This window comes from Oncorhynchus nerka, linkage group LG14, assembly GCF_034236695.1.
Source record: "Oncorhynchus nerka isolate Pitt River linkage group LG14, Oner_Uvic_2.0, whole genome shotgun sequence".
Taxonomy (NCBI): domain Eukaryota; kingdom Metazoa; phylum Chordata; class Actinopteri; order Salmoniformes; family Salmonidae; genus Oncorhynchus; species Oncorhynchus nerka.
The window spans coordinates 10,945,895-10,969,819 of NC_088409.1; the positions used below are offsets into that span (position 1 = coordinate 10,945,895).

Genomic DNA, 23,925 nt, shown 5'->3' on the forward strand with positions numbered 1-23,925 from the left:
GTATCTTGTATTCTCTCCTATTCTACTGTATCTTAGTCATGATGACTCCTCTCATATCTATATACTGTATTCTCTCCTATTCTACTGTATCTTAGTCTATGCATGACTCCTCTCATATCTATATACTGTATTCTCTCCTATTCTACTGTATCTTAGTATTTGCCGCTCTGACGTTGCTCGTCCAAATATTTATATATTTTTTTAAGTTCCATTCCTTTTACTTTAGATTGTGTATTTTGTTAGATATTACTTGTTAGTTATTACTGCACTGTTGGAGCTGGAAACACAAGCGTTTCACTATGAACCGAGATATCATCTGCTAAACACGCGTATGTGACAAATACCATTTGATTTATTTCCTATATAGGTAATAGGGTTCCATTTGGAACGCACCCTAACTAACTTACAGCAGCAGCCTATAGAATAGATGCATTTATCTAACCACCAGTCTCTAATACTACGTTTAATAACAACATATGGATACATTGGATTTAAAGAGCTTTTCAAACAACAACAAGGACAAAGCACAACAAAACAAAATAGAAAAACAGTGAAGGAGGAAAAACAAGTGTCTCTCCTCCCAACAGGACTGGATAGCCCTGGTGAAAGCTGCCTCGGCTGCAGCCAAGAGCAAAGGAAGCAGTACGCCTCGTACCAGTGCCAACAGCAACAAGGACAGGGACGACCCTCACGGAGGGAAGTCTGACGATGAGGATGGTCAAGAAGAGCTGGATGAAGAGTTGCAGGATCAGTCCGACTCTGACAAACTGGGTAACTTGAATTCTCTTCTTCCCTCACCCCAACAGATACATGCACACTGTGGGTATTTCCCAAATGGCACCCTATTCCCTATGTAGTGCACTACTTTTGACCAGAGCCTTATGGTCCCTGGTCAAAAGTAGTGCACTGTATAGGGAATAGGGTGCGATTTGGGACATAGATGGATTTCAAATTAGCAGGCCCTTTAAAAATGAATGATAATTTCTCTGTCTGTTCTCATGCAGCTAGTACTGTATGTTAGTATCATACAGCAGTGATATGGAGTAGTGGTATCATTTAGATGTTATGATTCTTTACTCTCAACCTCTCCAATGATAACTAAGACGCTGTGGTGATGATGAGGAAGAAACCAAGCCCTCCTCAGAGCAGCAAGATATGAGATCTAAGAGAAGGAGAAATGGACAAGATAGCATGTTATTCAACTCAGAGGGTCCAAGCCTATAAAACCACAGGTCATATTTCACCCCAGAGGGTCCAGGCCTGTAAAACCACAGGTCATATTTCACCCTGGAGGATCCAGGCCTGTAAAACCACAGGTCATATTTCACCCCAGAGGGTCCAGGCCTGTAAAACCACAGGTCATATTTCACCCCAGAGGGTCCAAGCCTATAAAACCACAGGTCATATTTCACCCCAGAGGGTCCAAGCCTGTAAAACCACAGGTCATATTTCACCCCAGAGGATCCATGCCTGTAAAACCACAGGTCATATTTCACCCCAGAGGGTCCAGGCCTGTAAAACCACAGGTCATATTTCACCCCAGAGGGTCCAGGCCTGTAAAACCACAGGTCATATTTCACCCCAGAGGGTCCAAGCCTGTAAAACCACAGGTCATATTTCACCCCAGAGGGTCCAGGCCTGTAAAACCACAGGTCATATTTCACCCCAGAGGGTCCAAGCCTGTAAAACCACAGGTCATATTTCACCCCGGAGGGTCCATGCCTGTAAAACCACAGGTCATATTTCACCCCAGAGGGTCCAGGCCTGTAAAACCACAGGTCATATTTCACCCCAGAGGGTCCAGGCCTGTAAAACCACAGGTCATATTTCACCCCAGAGGGTCCAGGCCTGTAAAACCACAGGTCATATTTCACCCCAGAGGGTCCAGGCCTGTAAAACCACAGGTCATATTTCACCCCAGAGGGTCCAGGCCTGTAAAACCACAGGTCATATTTCACCCCAGAGGGTCCAGGCCTGTAAAACCACAGGTCATATTTCACCCCAGAGGGTCCAGACCTGTAAAACCACAGGTCATATTTCACCCCAGAGGGTCCAGGCCTGTAAAACCACAGGTCATATTTCACCCTGGAGGGTCCATGCCTGTAAAACCACAGGTCATATTTCACCCTGGAGGGTCCATGCCTGTAAAACCACAGGTCATATTTCACCCCAGAGGATCCATGCCTGTAAAACCACAGGTCATATTTCACCCCGGAGGGTCCATGCCTGTAAAACCACAGGTCATGTCCATGCCTGTAAAACCACAGGTCATGTTTCACCCTGGAGGGTCCATGCCTGTAAAACCACAGGTCATATTTCACCCTGGAGGGTCCATGCCTGTAAAACCACAGGTCATATTTCACCCTGGAGGGTCCATGCCTGTAAAACCACAGGTCATATTTCACCCTGGAGGGTCCAGACCTGTAAAACCACAGGTCATATTTCACCCCAGAGGGTCCAGGCCTGTAAAACCACAGGTCATAGTTCACCCCGGAGGATCCAGGCCTGTAAAACCACAGGTCATATTTCACCCCAGAGGGTCCAGGCCTGTAAAACCACAGGTCATATTTCACCCCAGGGCCCTCCTTCTTAGTTAGCCATCACATGTACAATGTGTCTCCCAAATGACACCCTATTCCCTTTATAGGGTACTACTTTTGACCAGGGACTGGGCCAAAGGTAGTACACTATAGAGGATACAGGGTGCCATTTGGGACAGCTAGTGTGTGTGGCGTTCCAACCTGTTAATGGACCTGTTATATTCTTCTCCCTCTGCCTTTCAGAATCCCATGAAGATGATGCTGACTGTAAGAAGGAGCGGACAGAAGTCCCAGTGACGTCCCAGGTACCAGCTAGTCACTCACTGTAGTGTAGATAATGTCCCAACAACAGGTACCAGCTAGTCACTCACTGTAGTGTAGATAATGTCCCAACAACAGGTACCAGCTAGTCACTCACTGTAGTGTAGATAATGTCCCAACAACAGGTACCAGCTAGTCACTCACTGTAGTGTAGATAATGTCCCAACAACAGGTACCAGCTAGTCACTCACTGTAGTGTAGAGAATGTCCCAACAACAGGTACCAGCTAGTCACTCACTGTAGTGTAGATAATGTCCCAACAACAGGTACCAGCTAGTCACTCACTGTAGTGTAGATAATGTCCCAACAACCGGTACCAGCTAGTCACTTGCTGTAGTGTAGATAATGTCCCAGCAACAGGTACCAGCTAGTCACTCACTGTAGTGTAGATAATGTCCCAACAACAGGTACCAGCTAGTCACTCACTGTAGTGTAGATAATGTCCCAACAACAGGTACCAGCTAGTCACTCACTGTAGCGTAGATAATGTCCCAACAACAGGTACCAGCTAGTCACTCACTGTAGTGTAGATAATGTCCCAACAACAGATACCAGCTAGTCACTCACTGTAGCGTAGATAATGTCCCAACAACAGGTACCAGCTAGTCACTCACTGTAGTGTAGATAATGTCCCAACAACAGATACCAGCTAGTCACTCACTGTAGTGTAGATAATGTCCCAACAACAGGTACCAGCTAGTCACTCACTGTAGTGTAGATAATGTCCCAACAACAGGTACCAGCTAGTCACTCACTGTAGTGTAGTTAATGTCCCAACAACAGGTACCAGCTAGTCACTCACTGTAGTGTAGATAATGTCCCAACAACAGGTACCAGCTAGTCACTCACTGTAGTGTAGATAATGTCCCAACAACAGGTACCAGCTAGTCACTCACTGTAGTGTAGATAATGTCCCAACAACAGGTACCAGCTAGTCACTCACTGTAGCGTAGATAATGTCCCAACAACAGGTACCAGCTAGTCACTCACTGTAGTGTAGATAATGTCCCAACAACAGATACCAGCTAGTCACTCACTGTAGTGTAGATAATGTCCCAACAACATGTACCAGCTAGTCACTCACTGTAGTGTAGATAATGTCCCAACAACAGATACCAGCTAGTCACTCACTGTAGTGTAGATAATGTCCCAACAACAGGTACCAGCTAGTCACTCACTGTAGTGCAGATATTTATATATATACACACAAATAAATAAAAAAACTTAAAAGACAGACTTTGCTCCATAGCAGTTGTTTTTCTAAGGCTATGTCCCAAATGGCATCATATTCCCTATAAAGTGCACTGCTTTGGACCAGAGCCCATAACAAAAGTAGTGCACCAAATACGGAATAGGATCCCATTTGGGACTTAACCCAATAGTCAGTTCATGACAGCAATCCCACTGTTTATTCCTCTCTGTATTCTTCCAGAAGGTACCAAGAACAGCAGACCAGGATTCCTTACAGGGGCAGACCCAGAGACAGACTGGGTCCTCTGTGACGGGCTCTCCAGCCAAGTGTCGGAACAGGCGTCTGAAGCACCACTCTGGGGAGTCCAACAGGTAGCGTTTGACAAGATAGCTATTGGCTTTCAATGCCCAAGGAAATCTGTGCTTTATTGGTATATTTATAGTGTATTGTAATCAGGTAATAATTTGTCATTAATAATGTAATTGTAAATTGTACTTGTAATTCATATTTTTGTTGCTATTTGTATAATAATGAGTTAAATAATGAAGAGCCCGTTTGTCATGGTTAACAGCAGCCAGAAGCAGAGAGCGTCCAGGCCGCCGTGCTCCATCACTACTCTGTCTGCTGGGGAGGACACCATGTCAGCCCCAGAGTCCATGCTGAGTCCCTCCCCCAGACACAGCTGCCCAGACACGGCTACCTCAGGTCGGTCTGCTGAGGGACAGGATCATAGTGGGAAAAGTACTTCCACTAACTAACTCAAAGTAGTGTATAGTCTTAGACACAAGTGGTGTTACAAATATGAACTTTACGTATACAGTTTTTGGAAGATTTTTTTGGGGGAAAAACGAACTAATTGCCTCAGAAGTGTTAGGTTCTAATTCACCCAGTAAAAACTCCAGACTCTATGAAAGCTTAAACAAGTGTATTTTTCCCAGAGGACCAATACAGCTGCATTAGTCAAAGATGTTGTTCACACAAGCACTGATATTTAATCCTCTCTCCTATGCTGAGTCTCCTCCTACACCTCTAAACAGCCAATGCATCTCTGTTGCTAGACAGAACCTTAGTGATATCTGTTCTTCCTCACTTCATCTGACCTGACCGCTACCTCAAAGTGCTCACTCCTCCCCAACTCAAGGCTGACATGGTGATTGGTACCAGACTGTGTCTCTTCTCATCCCAGAGGATCCCACCCATAGGATGCCCGATGGCTAACAATAACATATCCTGACATAATGTAAACGTTATACATTAAGCTCTCTCCCTCAGTGACATGAATTAGTATATTTCATATTCTCAGAACCCAACAGTAGTAAGACTTGGGGGCTCGGGCTGCGATCACTGTCAGCACAAAACTATTTTCCATGATGATACTTAGTGGGTCATTTGGTTGTTTGTTAAGTGACGTGGCTGTGCTTCCTCTCCAACAGGGCATGGTGAGACGGTTCCTCCAGGCTCCCCCAGGAGCTCAGAACAGAGCCAGAGGAGGAGACGCTCCCAGCGCCTGGCCACCGTCAGCCCTGATATGAACTCTGACCCCAGCGTGACCTCTCAACCCGCCACCACCCAGTGCCCTGACCTCTCACCCCATGGGAGGGAGCACAACACATCTCACAAAGACCCCTCCTCTCCAGAGGGTGAGTGCAGCCTCGAGGGACAGGAGTTCTTCCTGACGACCTTCGTGAACGGGGTCATATTAACTAGGAACCGAATGGGCCGAAACAGGGAGGGAACTACCTGAACTTGTCAAATAACAAACGCTTGTTTTTAATTTTGCGTGACAAAATGTTTTGCTACAGTGTGCACTAATGAATACAACCCTGACCAAGAAAAAAAAAACATGAACAACCAGGAAAACAGGTCTATTTATTCAACCCTGAATCTATTCTGTGTGTAATTGTCCTCCTTTAGATCAAATGACAAACTCTGTGGAGAAGGCAGAGTCATCGACCCTCCACAACTACTGTGTTGGCATACCACCTACACCTTCATCTGCTGCCTCCATCCTCACACCATCTCATCCACCAATCACAGACAGAGACCAGCTGACTGACGGGCCATCAGCCAATCATACGGCAGTGGCAGACAAATTCCCACCCTTAGCTGCAGGTAATTCTTGACTGGGGAAGTTATTTATTCTCAACTGCAGCATCTCAAATGGCCCCCTATTCCCTACAAAGTGTGCTAAAGTAGTGTACTTTCTAGGGGAGTAGGATGCCGTTAGGGTCAGACATTGTACAGGATAATGTACGTTAGATAATGTCCTAATCCATCTGTGTTTCTGTTTGATTTGCAGCTGCTGGGAGGAGAAGTATTACCAGGACCTCTAAACTAAACAAACACACCAGGGAGCCAAGTAGGTTTTCTCCTCAAATTTATTACATTTCCTTCAAGACTTACTGCAATTATTATTCATGTTCCGGTAAAAAGCCGATCTTTACCAAGTCCTCTCTGTCCGATAGAATGGAAGCATACTCAAACGCTCTTCAGCCCAGCTTGAACAAAAAGGGTGTCATGTTCTGGACTGAGAGACTTGATAATCCAGAAATTCCCCCCCCCCCCCCCCCCCTCTCTCTCCTCTGTGTGTCACCTCTCACTCTCTCACTCACTCTCTCTCTCTCTCTCTTCTGTGTCACCTCTCTCTCTCAGTCATGAACACCAAGTGGTGTGATGACCCAACATCTCCCAACGACCTGGACCTCTACAAGTGTAAGATCCCTGGGTGCTCCAAGGCCTTCCGCAAAGCCAAGCTGCTGGACTACCACCTCAAGTATTACCACAACGCTGACAAAGACCTCCAGGACTCTGAGCTGCCAGGCTCCCCAGACAGGGCTGGTCGTACCCGGGCCACCTCAGCCTCCATGCCCACCACCACCACCCTGCTGGAGGTCCCTGACAACACGAAGAGACGCAGGACTGTCTCCACCTCATCCTGTATGGATTTAGATTTAATTCATTTGAAAACACAGTTAGTTGTATGTAACTTGAATACACAAATTCACAAAATTGTTTTAGGTTGTATCCCAAATGGCACCCTATTTCCTATAGTGCACTACTTTTGTCCAGAGCCCAACCTTATACTCTCTCTCTCCCCCCTCTGTCCCTCAGCACTGTCCCCTCAGGGCCATATGTTTTATACTGTCTCCTCTGTCCCCATATGTTTTATACTGTCTCCTCTGGGCCATATGTTTTATACTGTCTCCTCTGTCCCCTCAGGGCCATATGTTTTATACTGTCTCCTCTGTCCCCATATGTTTTATACTGTCTCCTCTGTCCCCATATGTTTTATACTGTCTCCTCTGTCCCCATATGTTTTATACTGTCTCCTCTGTCCCCATATGTTTTATACTGTCTCCTCTGTCCCCATATGTTTTATACTGTCTCCTCTGTCCCCATATGTTTTATACTGTCTCCTCTGTCCCCATATGTTTTATACTGTCTCCTCTGGGCCATATGTTTTATACTGTCTCCTCTGTCCCCATATGTTTTATACTGTCTCCTCTGGGCCATATGTTTTATACTGTCTCCTCTGTCCCCTCAGGGCCATATGTTTTATACTGTCTCCTCTGTCCCCTCAGGGCCATATGTTTTATACTGTCTCCTCTGTCCCCATATGTGTTATACTGTCTCCTCTGTCCCCATATGTTTTATACTGTCTCCTCTGGGCCATATGTTTTATACTGTCTCCTCTGTCCCCTCAGGGCCATATGTTTTATACTGTCTCCTCTGTCCCCATATGTTTTATACTATCTCCTCTGTCCCCTCAGGGCCATATGTTTTATACTGTCTCCTCTGTCCTCCAGCACTGTACCCTCCGGGCCATATGTTCCAACTGGACTGTACTGGACTGGGGAGCTGTCTGAAACCTCCCAGGTTGAACAGGAAGAAGCGCTCCTCTGCCTCCATGAGCTCTGACAGCACAGAGCTGTCTCTCCCTCCGCCACCTCAGGAGAAGAGCTTCGAGTCCCTCCACGACAAGATTCTGAAGAAGGTGATCGATAAGGACAAGCACCTGGAGCCAGGTTAGTGGCAGGGTAGTGGGCCTTCCTGAGGGGCTGTGAGGTCTGGAGCCAGGTTAGTGGCAGGGTAGTGGGGCTGTAAGGCCTGGAACCAGGTTAGTGGCAGGGCAGTGGGCCTGTAAGTCCTGGAACCAGGTTAGTGGCAGGGCAGTGGGCCTTCCTGAGGGGCTGTGAGGTCTGGAGCCAGGTTAGTGGCAGGGCAGTGGGCCTTCCTGAGGGGCTGTGAGGTCTGGAGCCAGGTTAGTGGCAGGGTAGTGGGCCTTCCTGAGGGGCTGTGAGGCCTGTAGCCAGGGTTTTGGCAGGGTAGTGGGGCTGTGAGGCCTGGAGCCAGGTTAGTGGCAGGGCAGTGGGCCTTCCTGAGGGGCTGTGAGGTCTGGAGCCAGGTTAGTGGCAGGGTAGTGGGCCTTCCTGAGGGGCTGTGAGGTCTGGAGCCAGGTTAGTGGCAGGGCAGTGGGGCTGTGAGGTCTGGAGCCAGGTTAGTGGCAGGGCAGTGGGGCTGTGAGGTCTGGAGCCAGGTTAGTGGCAGGGCAGTGGGGCTGTGAGGTCTGGAGCCAGGTTAGTGGCAGGGCTGAGGGGCTGTGGGTCTGGAGCCTGTGGCAGGGAGGTCTGGAGCCAGGTTAGTGGCAGGGCAGTGGGCCTTCCTGAGGGGCTGTGAGGTCTGGAGCCAGGTTAGTGGCAGGGCAGTGGGCCTGTGAGGTCTGGAGCCAGGTTAGTGGCAGGGCAGTGGGCCTTCCTGAGGGGCTGTGAGGTCTGGAGCCAGGTTAGTGGCAGGGCAGTGGGCCTGTAAGGCCTGGAACCAGGTTAGTGGCAGGGCAGTGGGCCTTCCTGAGGGGCTGTGAGGTCTGGACCCAGGTTAGTGGCAGGGCAGTGGGCCTTCCTGAGGGGCTGTGAGGTCTGGACCCAGGTTAGTGGCAGGGCAGTGGGCCTTCCTGAGGGGCTGTGAGGTCTGGAGCCAGGTTAGTGGCAGGGTAGTGGGCCTTCCTGAGGGGCTGTGAGGTCTGGAGCCAGGTTAGTGGCAGGGCAGTGGGCCTTCCTGAGGGGCTGTGAGGTCTGGAGCCAGGTTAGTGGCAGGGTAGTGGGCCTTCCTGAGGGGCTGTGAGGTCTGGAGCCAGGTTAGTGGCAGGGCAGTGGGGCTGTGAGGTCTGGGGCCAGGTTAGTGGGAGGGCAGTGGGCCTGTAAGGCCTGGAGCCAGGTTAGTGGCAGGGCAGTGGGCCTGTAAGGCCTGGAACCAGGTTAGTGGCAGGGCAGTGGGCCTTCCTGAGGGGCTGTGAGGTCTGGAGCCAGGTTAGTGGCAGGGCAGTGGGGCTGTGAGGTCTGGAGCCAGGTTAGTGGCAGGGCAGTGGGCCTTCCTGAGGGGCTGTGAGGTCTGGAGCCAGGTTAGTGGCAGGGTAGTGGGGCTGTGAGGTCTGGAGCCAGGTTAGTGGCAGGGCAGTGGGCCTTCCTGAGGGGCTGTGAGGTCTGGAGCCAGGTTAGTGGCAGGGCAGTGGGCCTTCCTGAGGGGCTGTGAGGTCTGGAGCCAGGTTAGTGGCAGGGTAGTGGGGCTGTGAGGTCTGGAGCCAGGTTAGTGGCAGGGCAGTGGGCCTTCCTGAGGGGCTGTGAGGCCTGGAGCCAGGTTAGTGGCAGGGTAGTGGGCCTTCCTGAGGGGCTGTGAGGTCTGGAGCCAGGTTAGTGGCAGGGTAGTGAGCCTTCCTAAGGGGCTGTGAGGTCTGGAGCCAGGTTAGTGGCAGGGCAGTGGGGCTGTGAGGTCTGGAGCCAGGTTAGTGGCAGGGCAGTGGGGCTGTGAGGTCTGGAGCCAGGTTAGTGGCAGGGCAGTGGGCCTTCCTGAGGGGCTGTGAGGTCTGGAGCCAGGTTAGTGGCAGGGCAGTGGGCCTGTAAGGCCTGGAGCCAGGTTAGTGGCAGGGCAGTGGGCTGAGGGGCTGTGAGGTCTGGAGCCAGGTTAGTGGCAGGGCAGTGGGCCTCCTGAGGGGCTGGAGGTCTGGAGCCAGGTTAGTGGCAGGGCAGTGGGCCTTCCTGAGTGGGGCTGTGAGGTCTGGAGCCAGGTTAGTGGCAGGGCAGTGGGAGGTCTGGAGCCTGAGTGGGGCTGTGAGGTCTGGAGCCAGGTTAGTGGCAGGGCAGTGGGCCTTCCTGAGGGGCTGAGAGGTCTGGTGCCAGGCAGTGGCAGGGCTGTGAGGTCTGGAGCCAGGTTTCCAGGGCAGTGGGCTGTGAGGTCTGGAGCCAGGTTAGTGGCAGGGCAGTGGGCCTTCCTGAGGGGCTGTGAGGTCTGGAGCCAGGTTAGTGGCAGGGCAGTGGGCCTTCCTGAGGGGCTGTGAGGTCTGGAGCCAGGTTAGTGGCAGGGTAGTGGGCCTTCCTGAGGGGCTGTGAGGTCTGGAGCCAGGTTAGTGGCAGGGCAGTGGGGCTGTGAGGTCTGGGGCCAGGTTAGTGGGAGGGCAGTGGGCCTGTAAGGCCTGGAGCCAGGTTAGTGGCAGGGCAGTGGGCCTGTAAGGCCTGGAACCAGGTTAGTGGCAGGGCAGTGGGCCTTCCTGAGGGGCTGTGAGGTCTGGAGCCAGGTTAGTGGCAGGGCAGTGGGGCTGTGAGGTCTGGAGCCAGGTTAGTGGCAGGGCAGTGGGCCTTCCTGAGGGGCTGTGAGGTCTGGAGCCAGGTTAGTGGCAGGGTAGTGGGGCTGTGAGGTCTGGAGCCAGGTTAGTGGCAGGGCAGTGGGCCTTCCTGAGGGGCTGTGAGGTCTGGAGCCAGGTTAGTGGCAGGGCAGTGGGCCTTCCTGAGGGGCTGTGAGGTCTGGAGCCAGGTTAGTGGCAGGGTAGTGGGGCTGTGAGGTCTGGAGCCAGGTTAGTGGCAGGGCAGTGGGCCTTCCTGAGGGGCTGTGAGGCCTGGAGCCAGGTTAGTGGCAGGGTAGTGGGCCTTCCTGAGGGGCTGTGAGGTCTGGAGCCAGGTTAGTGGCAGGGTAGTGAGCCTTCCTAAGGGGCTGTGAGGTCTGGAGCCAGGTTAGTGGCAGGGCAGTGGGGCTGTGAGGTCTGGAGCCAGGTTAGTGGCAGGGCAGTGGGGCTGTGAGGTCTGGAGCCAGGTTAGTGGCAGGGCAGTGGGCCTTCCTGAGGGGCTGTGAGGTCTGGAGCCAGGTTAGTGGCAGGGCAGTGGGCCTGTAAGGCCTGGAGCCAGGTTAGTGGCAGGGCAGTGGGCCTGTAAGGCCTGGAGCCAGGTTAGTGGCAGGGCAGTGGGCCTTCCTGAGGGGCTGTGAGGTCTGGAGCCAGGTTAGTGGCAGGGCAGTGGGAATTCCTGAGGGGCTGTGAGGTCTGGAGCCAGGTTAGTGGCAGGGCAGTGGGCCTTCCTGAGGGGCTGTGAGGTCTGGAGCCAGGTTAGTGGCAGGGCAGTGGGCCTTCCTGAGGGGCTGTGAGGTCTGGAGCCAGGTTAGTGGCAGGGTAGTGGGCCTTCCTGAGGGGCTGTGAGGTCTGGAGCTAGGTTAGTGGCAGGGCAGTGGGGCTGTGAGGTCTGGAGCCAAGTTAGTGGCAGGGCAGTGGGCCTGTAAGGCCTGGAACCAGGTTAGTGGCAGGGCAGTGGGCCTTCCTGAGGGGCTGTGAGGTCTGGAGCCAGGTTAGTGGCAGGGCAGTGGGGCTGTGAGGTCTGGAGCCAGGTTAGTGGCAGGGCAGTGGGCCTTCCTGAGGGGCTGTGAGGTCTGGAGCCAGGTTAGTGGCAGGGCAGTGGGCCTTCCTGAGGGGCTGTGAGGTCTGGAGCCAGGTTAGTGGCAGGGCAGTGGGCCTTCCTGAGGGGCTGTGAGGTCTGGAGCCAGGTTAGTGGCAGGGTAGTGGGGCTGTGAGGCCTGGAGCCAGGTTAGTGGCAGGGCAGTGGGGCTGTGAGGTCTGGAGCCAGGTTAGTGGCAGGGCAGTGGGGCTGTGAGGTCTGGAGCCAGGTTAGTGGCAGGGCAGTGGGCCTTCCTGAGGGCCTGTGAGGTCTGGAGCCAGGTTAGTGGCAGGGCAGTGGGGCTGTGAGGTCTGGAGCCAGGTTAGTGGCAGGGCAGTGGGGCTGTGAGGTCTGGAGCCAGGTTAGTGGCAGGGCAGTGGGGCTGTGAGGTCTGGAACCAGGTTAGTGGCAGGGCAGGATGCAGCAGGTGTAAAACAGTCCAGTGACATGCTTCACTGGCCAGCTCTTTCCCAACAACACACCATGAGGTAGTGATATAGATGAGAAGAAAAACACATGAAATACGACAGAGGGGAAAAGAAACAATCTAAAGTAGTGCACTATATAGGGAATAGGGTGCCGATTGGGTCACACATTAAATCAACCCAGTTCGCTGCAGAGAACTGTGATTGAATTACGTGACTCCTTCTACAGGGTTAATAAAGAGTGAGAAGAAGGTGAAACTGGAGGAGAAATCCCAGGTGATCGGTGAGATTGTGTTCTACTTCTCTTCTTAGCAGTTGTAATAAATAACATTCCTCCGTTGTTCCGAACAAATCAGTTGGTGATTTAAATAGATGTTCTGTTGTTGTTGTTGTTTTTTAGGAAAAAAGAAGGATAAAGAGCGGAGGGACAGGAAAGAGAAGGAACACTTCAAAATGAAACAGAAGAAGAAGAAGAAGAAGAAGAGGAAATCTAAGCAGCACTGTACGTTTAGTTCAGGTATCTTAATGTTTCTCCAAGGGCTCCTGCTGTTGTGTGTAGTATGTCGTCAGCGAATGACCAGTCCATTTGTATAGCTTATTGTAAACATATATATATTTAAGACGAGACATAAGATAGTACTTAATCAATCCTGAAAGGGGGGAGTTTAATTGCCCCAGCCAATACACACAACACCAATAAATACCGACGTGAAAGATAAACCGACGCTAGAAGTAGCACATCTTCAATACTGCATAAAAACACATTCTGTGTTTTCTCACCTGCAGGTTATTCTGACTACGATGATATGTCCCTGTCCTTCCTGGAGCGATCTACGGCGTCTGCTCTTCATCGCTCCTCCTCTTCCTCCTGCTCCACCACCAAACATTACCAGTACCCCCGCGCCATCCTCTCTGTCGACCTGACCGGAGAGAGTGAGTGGGAATCGCCTGACAGGGCATCTTTTCTATGGAATGAACGCATATAAATACATGTGTATATCAACCCATCACATTTCATCTTTACATGAATGTGCTGTTCAAATTGATCAACTCACATATATCTCCCTATCTCCCCCTCCCCCCTCTCTCCCTATCTCCCCCTCCCATCTCTCTCCCTATCTCTCCCTCTCTCTCTCCCTATCTCCCCCTCCCATCTCTCTCCCTATCTCCCCTCCCCCTCTCTCCCTATCTCCCCCTCTCCCCCTCCCCCTCTCTCCCTATCTCCCCCTCTCTCCCTATCTCCCCCTCCCCCTCTCTCCCTATCTCCCCCTCCCCCTCTCTCCCTATCTCCCCCTCCCATCTCTCTCCCTATCTCTACCCCCTCTCTCTCCCTATCTCTACCCCCTCTCTCCCTATCTTCCCTGTCTCTCCCTACTCCCCCCCTCCCTCTCCAGACCTGTCAGACATAGAGTTCCTGGAGGACTCGACCACAGAGAGCCTGCTGTTTAGTGGAGATGAGTACAATCAGGTAAGGTTGTCACCATACTACCATATGTTTCTGGAAACATAGAAAACAGGAAGCAGACTGGACTCCATGGTTCTTTAGCATCCTCCTCTATGTAATATATTGTGTGTTATAGCTTAGGAAATGTATAGATGTGACTAAGGGGGTTTGTTTTGAACCCTCCGACCAGGACTTTGACTCTCTAAACATGGAGGACTTCCAGGAGGAGGATGAGGATGGTACCCAGGAGATCGTCCGCTGTATCTGTGAGATGGACGAGGAGAATGGATTCATGATTCAGGTACTGGACTGACTGGAGCCCTCAGACTAGTGTTCTGCCTGAGGTGGGGTGGTTCTGCCTGAGGTGGGGTGGTTCTGCCTGAGGTGGGGTGGTTCTGCCTGAGGTGGGGTGGTTCTGCCTGAGGTGGGGTCGGTTCTGCCTGAGGTGGGGGTGGTTCTGCCTGAGGTGGGGTCGGAACATTCCAGTCACTTGTGGTGTAAATTCAACACCAAGGACACCTGAAGTTAATATTAAATGAATCACTCTTTAGTATCAGTTAACTGGGGAGTTTACAACAAATACATGTACAAAGTACAAGTCTGCCACAAGCTCCGCCAGGGTGTTCCCTTCAGGCCTCTAATATGGGCCTCCTGAGTGGTGCAGCGGTCTAAGGTGCTACATTGCAGTGCTAGAGGCGTCACTACTGACCCTGGTTCGATCCCGGGCTGTATCACAACCGGCCGTGGTCGTGAGTCCCATAGGGCGGCGCACAATTGGCCCAGCGTTGTCTGGGTTAAGGGAGGGTTTGGCCGGGGGTGGGGGATTTGGGGAGTGTTTCCGGAATTTTCCAACTATCCCTCAGACATAACAATGGGGCATAAACATGTCTGTTGTCATTTGGGCTCCCGAGTGGAGCAGCGGTCTAAGGCACAGCATCTCAGTACTAGAGGAGTCACTACAGACACCCTGGTTCAGCGGTCTAAGGCACAGCATCTCAGTACTAGAGGAGTCACTACAGACACCCTGGTTCAGCGGTCTAAGGCACAGCATCTCAGTGCTAGAGGAGTCACTACAGACACCCTGGTTCAGCGGTCTAAGACACAGCATCTCAGTACTAGAGGAGTCACTACAGACACCCTGGTTCAGCGGTCTAAGGCACAGCATCTCAGTACTAGAGGAGTCACTACAGACACCCTGGTTCAGCGGTCTAAGGCACAGCATCTCAGTGCTAGAGGAGTCACTACAGACACCCTGGTTCAGTGGTCTAAGGCTCTGCATCTCAGTACTAGAGGAGACACTACAGACACCCTGGTTCAGCGGTCTAAGGCTCTGCATCTCAGTACTAGAGGAGACACTACAGACACCCTGGTTCAGCGGTCTAAGGCTCTGCATCTCAGTACTAGAGGAGACACTACAGACACCCTGGTTCAGCGGTCTGAGGCTCTGCATCTCAGTACTAGAGGAGACACTACAGACACCCTGGTTCAGCGGTCTAAGGCTCTGCATCTCAGTACTAGAGGAGTCACTACAGACACCCTGGTTCAGCGGTCTAAGACACAGCATCTCAGTACTAGAGGAGACACTACAGACACCCTGGTTCAGCGGTCTAAGGCTCTGCATCTCAGTACTAGAGGCGACACTACAGACACCCTGGTTCAGCGGTCTAAGGCTCTGCATCTCAGTACTAGAGGAGACACTACAGACACCCTGGTTCAGCGGTCTAAGGCTCTGCATCTCAGTACTAGAGGAGTCACTACAGACACCCTGGTTCAGCGGTCTAAGGCACAGCATCTCAGTACTAGAGGAGACACTACAGACACCCTGGTTCAGCGGTCTAAGGCTCTGCATCTCAGTACTAGAGGAGACACTACAGACACCCTGGTTCAGCGGTCTAAGGCTCTGCATCTCAGTACTAGAGGCGTCACTACAGACACCCTGGTTCAGCGGTCTAAGGCACAGCATCTCAGTACTAGAGGCATCACTACAGACACCCTGGTTCAGCGGTCTAAGGCACAGCATCTCAGTACTAGAGGAGTCACTACAGACACCCTGGTTCAGCGGTCTAAGACACAGCATCTCAGTACTAGAGGAGTCACTACAGACACCCTGGTTCAGCGGTCTAAGGCACAGCATCTCAGTACTAGAGGAGTCACTACAGACACCCTGGTTCAGCGGTCTAAGGCACAGCATCTCAGTGCTAGAGGAGTCACTACAGACACCCTGGTTCAGCGGTCTAAGGCACAGCATCTCAGTACTAGAGGAGTCACTACAGACACCCTGGTTCAGTGGTCTAAGACACAGCATCTCAGTACTAGAGCATCTCAGTACTAGAGGAGTCACTACAGACACCCTGGTTCAGCGGTCTAAGGCACAGCATCTCAGTACTAGAGGAGTCACTACAGACACCCTGGTTCAGCGGTCTAAGGCTCTGCATCTCAGTACTAGAGGAGTCACTACAGACACCCTGGTTCAGCGGTCTAAGGCACAGCATCTCAGTACTAGAGGAGACACTACAGACACCCTGGTTCAGCGGTCTAAGGCTCTGCATCTCAGTACTAGAGGCGTCACTACAGGCACCCTGGTTCAGCGGTCTAAGGCACAGCATCTCAGTACTAGAGGAGTCACTACAGACACCCTGGTTCAGCGGTCTAAGGCACAGCATCTCAGTACTAGAGGAGTCACTACAGACACCCACGTTGGAATCCAGGCTGTATCACAACCGGCCATGATTGGGAGTCCCATCGGGCGGTGCTCGTCCGGGTTTGGACGGGGTAGGCTGTCATTTGTAAATAAGAATTTGTTCCTAACTGACTTGCCTAGTTAAATAAATAAATCAAATGTATTATATATGTTTCAGACCTGGGTTCAGATAGTATTTGTTTCCACCTAAACACACACACACACATTCAGTCTCTCTCTCTTCTGTGTTTCAGTGTGAGGAGTGTATGTGCTGGCAGCACAGTGTGTGTATGGGGCTTCTGGAGGATAGCATCCCGGACCAGTACATATGTTACATCTGCAGAGACCCTCCAGGTAACATCATACCCTACACTCCCCTAACCACAGATTTAGGATCAGATTACTCCCCAACCTAAACCATTAGGGGGATGAAAGATAATCTCACCCTGTGTCGGTGGTTAGAGGCAACTTTTAGCCTGATCTCAGATCTGTTGTCTCCTATTGCCTGGTCCCAGATCTGTTGTCTCCTATTGCCTGGTCCCAGATCTGTTGTCTCCTTCTCTCGCCTGGTCTCAGATCTGTTGTCTCCTTTTATCGCCTGGTCTCAGATCTGGTGTCTCCTTCTATCTCCTGGTCCCAGATCTGTTTGTGCTCTTGACAGCTCTATTGATGTCATTGTCAAGCCAAACATGTCCATGAGTGACAAGGAGTTGGTATGATAACACAAACCAGACTGGCACTCAGGCTAGGCAACTTCTACCTACCCTATACAATTTACAAACAGACTGGCACTCAGGCTAGGCAACTTCTACCTACCCTATACAATTTACAAACAGACTGGCACTCAGGCTAGGCAACTTCTACCTACCCTATACAATTTACAAACCAGACTGGCACTCAGGCTAGGCAACTTCTACCTACCCTATACAATTTACAAACCAGACTGGCACTCAGGCTAGGCAACTTCTACCTACCCTATACAATTTACAAACCAGACTGGCACTCAGGCTAGGCAACTTCTACCTACCCTATACAATTTACAAACCAGACTGGCACTCAGGCTAGGCAACTTCTACCTACCCTATACAATTTACAAACCAGACTGGCACTCAGGCTAGGCGACTTCTACCTACCCTATACAATTTACAAACCAGACTGGCACTCAGGCTAGGCAACTTCTACCTACTCTATACAATTTACAAACCAGACTGGCACTCAGGCTAGGCAACTTCTACCTACCCTATACAATTTACAAACCAGACTGGCACTCAGGCTAGGCAACTTCTACCTACCCTATACAATTTACAAACAGACTGGCACTCAGGCTAGGCAACTTCTACCTACTCTATACAATTTACAAACCAGACTGGCACTCAGGCTAGGCAACTTCTACCTACCCTATACAATTTACAAACCAGACTGGCACTCAGGCTAGGCAACTTCTACCTACCCTATACAATTTACAAACAGACTGGCACTCAGGCTATGCAACTTCTACCTACTCTATACAATTTACAAACCAGACTGGCACTCAGGCTAGGCAACTTCTACCTACCCTATACAATTTACAAACCAGACTGGCACTCAGGCTAGGCAACTTCTACCTACCCTATACAATTTACAAACCAGACTGGCACTCAGGCTAGGCAACTTCTACCTACCCTATACAATTTACAAACAGACTGGCACTCAGGCTAGGCAACTTCTACCTACTCTATACAATTTACAAACCAGACTGGCACTCAGGCTAGGCAACTTCTACCTACCCTATACAATTTACAAACCAGACTGGCACTCAGGCTAGGCAACTTCTACCTACCCTATACAATTTACAAACCAGACTGGCACTCAGGCTAGGCAACTTCTACCTACCCTATACAATTTACAAACCAGACTGGCACTCAGGCTAGGCAACTTCTACCTACCCTATACAATTTATAAACCAGACTGGCACTCAGGCTAGGCAACTTCTACCTACCCTATACAATTTACAAACAGACTGGCACTCAGGCTAGGCAACTTCTACCTACCCTATACAATTTACAAACCAGACTGGCACTCAGGCTAGGCAACTTCTACCTACCCTATACAATTTACAAACAGACTGGCACTCAGGCTAGGCAACTTCTACCTACCCTATACAATTTACAAACCAGACTGGCACTCAGGCTAGGCAACTTCTACCTACCCTATACAATTTACAAACCAGACTGGCACTCAGGCTAGGCAACTTCTACCTACCCTATACAATTTACAAACAGACTGACACTCAGGCTAGGCAACTTCTACCTACCCTATACAATTTACAAACAGACTGACACTCAGGCTAGGCAACTTCTACCTACCCTATACAATTTACAAACAGACTGACACTCAGGCTAGGCAACTTCTACCTACCCTATACAATTTACAAACAGACTGACACTCAGGCTAGGCAACTTCTACCTACCCTATACAATTTACAAACAGACTGGCACTCAGGCTAGGCAACTTCTACCTACCCTATACAATTTACAAACAAGACCAAGATATTCCTACATTATTATCATCATCATCAACATGTTGGTTGTTTTCCTGACATGTCCATTTGTTTTGGTTGTTTAGGTCAAAGGTGGAGTGCCAAATATCTCCATGACAAAGACTGGTTGAACAAGGGTCAGATGTACGGCTTGTCCTTCCTCTCTGAGAACTACTCTGAGCAGAACTGTAAGACCAGCGTGTCCACCCATCAGCTGTTAGCAGACGTGTTCAGTGTCAACAACGTCCTTCACGGACTACAGCTGAAGATGGACATACTACAGTAGGTCCCCTGTCAACATGTAGGGCAACATTTTCATCACACTGAAGAGAACTGTGGAACTCATTGTCTGTAGTACTGGGTTCTGGTCAAATCTAGTGCACTATAAAGGGAATAGGGTGCCATAGGGTTCTGGTCAAATCTAGTGCACTATACAGGGAATAGGGTGCCATAGGGTTCTGGTCAAATCTAGTGTACTATACAGGGAATAGGGTGCCATAGGGTTCTGGTCAAATCTAGTGCACTATACAGGGAATAGGGTGCCATAGGGTTCTGGTCAAATCTAGTGCACTATACAGGGAATAGGGTGCCATAGGGTTCTGGTCAAATCTAGTGCACTATACAGGGAATAGGGTGCCATAGGGTTCTGGTCAAATCTAGTGCACTATACAGGGAATAGGGTGCCATAGGGTTCTGGTCAAATCTAGTGCACTATACAGGGAATAGGGTGCCATAGGGTTCTGGTCAAATCTAGTGCACTATACAGGGAATAGGGTGCCATAGGGTTCTGGTCAAATCTAGTGCACTATACAGGGAATAGGGTACCATAGGGTTCTGGTCAAATCTAGTGCACTATAAAGGGAATAGGGTGCCATAGGGTTCTGGTCACATCTAGTGCACTATAAAGGGAATAGGGTGCCATAGGGTTCTCGTCACATCTAGTGCACTATAAAGGGAATAGGGTGCCATAGGGTTCTGGTCACATCTAGTGCATTATAAAGGGAATAGGGTGCCATAGGGTTCTGGTCAAATCTAGTGCACTATAAAGGGAATAGGGTGCCATAGGGTTCTGGTCAAATCTAGTGCACTATAAAGGGAATAGGGTGCCATAGGGTTCTGGTCAAATCTAGTGCACTATAAAGCGAATAGGGTGCCATAGGGTTCTGGTCAAATCTAGTGCACTATAAAGCAAATAGGGTGCCATAGGCTTCTGGTCAAATCTAGTGCACTATAAAGGGAATAGGGTGCCATAGGCTTCTGGTCAAATCTAGTGCACTATAAAGGGAATAGGGTGCCATAGGCTTCTGGTCAAATCTAGTGCACTATAAAGGGAATAGGGTGCCATAGGGTTCTGGTCAAATCTAGTGCACTATAAAGGGAATAGGGTGCCATAGGCTTCTGGTCAAATCTAGTGCACTATAAAGGGAATAGGGCGCCATAGGGTTCTGGTCAAATATAGTGCACTATAAAGGGAATAGGGTGCCATAGGGTTCTTGTCAAATCTAGTGCACTATAAAGGGAATAGGGTGCCATAGGGCTCTGGTCAAATCTAGTGCACTATAAAAAGAATAGGGTGCCATAGGGTTCTGGTCAAATCTAGTGCACTATAAAGGGAATAGAGTGCCATAGGGTTCTGGTCAAATCTAGTGCACTATAAAGGGAATAGGGTGCCATAGGGCTCTGGTCAAATCTAGTGCACTATAAAAAGAATAGGGTGCCATAGGGTTCTGGTCACATCTAGTGCACTATAAAAAGGGAATAGGGTGCCATCGGGTTCTGGTCAAATCTAGTGCACTATAAAGGGAATAGGGTGCCATAGGGTTCTGGTCACATCTAGTGCACTATAAAAAGGGAATAGGGTGCCATAGGGTTCTGGTCAAATCTAGTGCACTATAAAGGGAATAGGGTGCCATAGGGTTCTGGCCAAATCTAGTGCACTATAAAGGGAATAGGGTGCCATAGGACTCTGGTCAAATCTAGTGCACTATAAAGGGAATAGAGTGCCATAGCACTCTGGTCAAATCTAGTGCACTATACAGGGAATAGGGTGCTATTTAAAACGGATCCATGATCATTTGGAGTCAAAATGAACCATTACTTCCTTGTCCACCTATAGGAACAAACACAATCCCAATTTGCACTTCTGGGCTCGGTCATGGGTGAACTCTGACGAGGACCAGCCCATGGGCGGTCTCCCTGACTGCATCCACTTGACAGACAACTCTCTGAACAACCAGAACTCCTCCAACACAGACACTTACATCACCAGCGAACACAGGTACACGTTCAGCTGAGTAATACCTGATTTTAGTAGCGATGGGCACTGGTATGGAATCAAACATGATCCATGTCGTGTTAAATTAGCCATATTGGTGCCCGTCACTAGTTTACAGTGTGTTCATCATGTATTTTATTGATTGTCTTTGTAATCACTCTGCTCTACAGCTACCAGAAACACCCCAGCCCCGGACAGCTGGAACACTGGCCCTCTACAGACCCCCACGGCTCCAACAGCCAGGAGGGAGGAGGGGTGGGGGCGGACCTGGTAATGGCTAATACTAACCCCGCCTCCCACTCCACCCACTTCACAGCCAAGGAACAGGAAGTAAGAAAGGTGTTGTTGATCTTCATTGTCTCTTGTTTGTTTTTAAGGTGATCACTTTATTCATCAGTTGTACGTCAGGTCCAACTGGGATGTAACTTCATCCCAACCTCTCCTAAAGACCATACACTACATGGAGAGGTAGGAACAGGGGACTGTTTATCCCAACCTCTCCTAAAGACAATACACTACTGGAAAGACTGTTTATCCCAACTAAAGACAATACACTACATGGAGAGGTAGGAACAGGGGACTGTTTATCCCAACCTCTCCTAAAGACAATACACTACATGGAGAGGTAGGAACAGGGGACTGTTTATCCCAACCTCTCCTAAAGACAATACACTACATGGAGAGGTAGGAACAGGGGACTGTTTATCCCAACCTCTCCTAAAGACAATACACTACATGGAGAGGTAGGAACAGGGGACTGTTTATCCCAACCTTTATCCCAACCTCCCAACCTCCTAAAGACAATACACTACATGGAGAGGTAGGAACAGGGGACTGTTTATCCCAACCTCTCCTAAAGACAATACACTACATGGAGAGGTAGGAACAGGGGACTGTTTATCCCAACCTCTCCTAAAGACAATACACTACATGGAGAGGTAGGAACAGGGGACTGTTTATCCCAACCTCTCCTAAAGACAATACACTACATGGAGAGGTAGGAACAGGGGACTGTTTATCCCAACCTCTCCTAAAGACAATACACTACATGGAGAGGTAGGAACAGGGGACTGTTTATCCCAACCTCTCCTAAAGACAATACACTACATGGAGAGGTAGGAACAGGGGACTGTTTATCCCAACCTCTCCTAAAGACAATACACTACATGGAGAGGTAGGAACAGGGGACTGTTTATCCCAACCTCTCCTAAAGACAATACACTACATGGAGAGGTAGGAACAGGGGACTGTTTATCCCAACCTCTCCTAAAGACAATACACTACATGGAGAGGTAGGAACAGGGGACTGTTTATCCCAACCTCTCCTAAAGACAATACACTACATGGAGAGGTAGGAACAGGGGACTGTTTATCCCAACCCTCTCCTACATAAAGACAGGGGACTGTTTATCAACTAAACTACATGGAGAGGTAGGAACAGGGGACTGTTTATCCCAACCTCTCCTAAAGACAATACAACATGGAGAGGTAGGAACAGGGGACTGTTTATCCCAACCTCTCCTAAAGACAATACACTACATGGAGAGGTAGGAACAGGGGACTGTTTATCCCAACCTCTCCTAAAGACAATACACTACATGGAGAGGTAGGAACAGGGGACTGTTTATCCCAACCTCTCCTAAAGACAATACACTACATGGAGAGGTAGGAACAGGGGACTGTTTATCCCAATCTAAAGACCAACATGGAGAGGTAGGAACAGGGGACTGTTTATCCCAACCTCTCCTAAAGACAATACACTACATGGAGAGGTAGGAACAGGGGACTGTTTATCCCAACCTCTCCTAAAGACAATACACTACATGGAGAGGTAGGAACAGGGGACTGTTTATCCCAACCTCTCCTAAAGACAATACACTACATGGAGAGGTAGGAACAGGGGACTGTTTATCCCAACCTCTTAAAGACAATACACTACATGGAGAGGTAGGAACAGGGGACTGTTTATCCCAACCTCTCATAAAGACAATACACTACATGGAGAGGTAGGAACAGGGGACTGTTTATCCCAACCTCTCCTAAAGACAATACACTACATGGAGAGGTAGGAACAGGGGACTGTTTATCCCAACCTCTCTAAAGACAATACACTACATGGAGAGGTAGGAACAGGGGACTGTTTATCTCAACCTCTCCTAAAGACAATACACTACATGGAGAGGTAGGAACAGGGGACTGTTTATCCCAACCTCTCCTAAAGACAATACACTACATGGAGAGGTAGGAACAGGGGACTGTTTATCCCAACCTCTCATAAAGACAATACACTACATGGAGAGGTAGGAACAGGGGACTGTTTATCCCAACCTCTCATAAAGACAATACACTACATGGAGAGGTAGGAACAGGGGACTGTTTATCCCAACCTCTCATAAAGACAATACACTACATGGAGAGGTAGGAACAGGGGACTGTTTATCCCAACCTCTCCTAAAGACAATACACTACATGGAGAGGTAGGAACAGGGGACTGTTTATCTCAACCTCTCCTAAAGACAATACACTACATGGAGAGGTAGGAACAGGGGACTGTTTATTCAACCTCTCTAAAGACAATACACTACATGGAGAGGTAGGAACAGGGGACTCCCAACCTCTAAAGACAATACACTACATGGAGAGGTAGGAACAGGGGACTGTTTATCCCAACCTCTCCTAAAGACAATACACTACATGGAGAGGTAGGAACAGGGGACTGTTTATCCCAACCTCTCATAAAGACAATACACTACATGGAGAGGTAGGAACAGGGGACTGTTTATCCCAACCTCTCATAAAGACAATACACTACATGGAGAGGTAGGAACAGGGGACTGTT

At 49.7% G+C, this 23,925-nt stretch overlaps 1 protein-coding gene across 10 annotated transcripts in view; it reads left to right on the forward strand.

Annotated features, from left to right (window-relative positions):
* phf20l1 (PHD finger protein 20 like 1) overlaps positions 1–23,925 on the forward strand; it is a 38,532-nt gene that overhangs the window by 6,010 nt on the left and 8,597 nt on the right. For 5 of the 10 annotated variants that reach the window (XM_065027349.1, XM_065027350.1, XM_065027358.1 and 2 more), the window contains 18 exons: positions 588–771; positions 2,784–2,845; positions 4,294–4,424; positions 4,625–4,758; positions 5,487–5,693; positions 5,968–6,165; positions 6,353–6,412; positions 6,706–6,990; positions 7,860–8,078; positions 12,399–12,452; positions 12,570–12,686; positions 12,956–13,102; positions 13,564–13,637; positions 13,804–13,914; positions 16,548–16,647; positions 18,898–19,093; positions 20,928–21,089; positions 21,257–21,425. In XM_065027349.1, coding sequence (XP_064883421.1) covers positions 588–771; positions 2,784–2,845; positions 4,294–4,424; positions 4,625–4,758; positions 5,487–5,693; positions 5,968–6,165; positions 6,353–6,412; positions 6,706–6,990; positions 7,860–8,078; positions 12,399–12,452; positions 12,570–12,686; positions 12,956–13,102; positions 13,564–13,637; positions 13,804–13,914; positions 16,548–16,647; positions 18,898–19,093; positions 20,928–21,089; positions 21,257–21,425 — 2,610 coding nt within the window. The remainder of the gene's footprint in view (positions 1–587; positions 772–2,783; positions 2,846–4,293; positions 4,425–4,624; positions 4,759–5,486; positions 5,694–5,967; positions 6,166–6,352; positions 6,413–6,705; positions 6,991–7,859; positions 8,079–12,398; positions 12,453–12,569; positions 12,687–12,955; positions 13,103–13,563; positions 13,638–13,803; positions 13,915–16,547; positions 16,648–18,897; positions 19,094–20,927; positions 21,090–21,256; positions 21,426–23,925) is intronic. The other 5 variants (XM_065027353.1, XM_065027360.1, XM_065027351.1 and 2 more) reach the window with 4 other exon arrangements.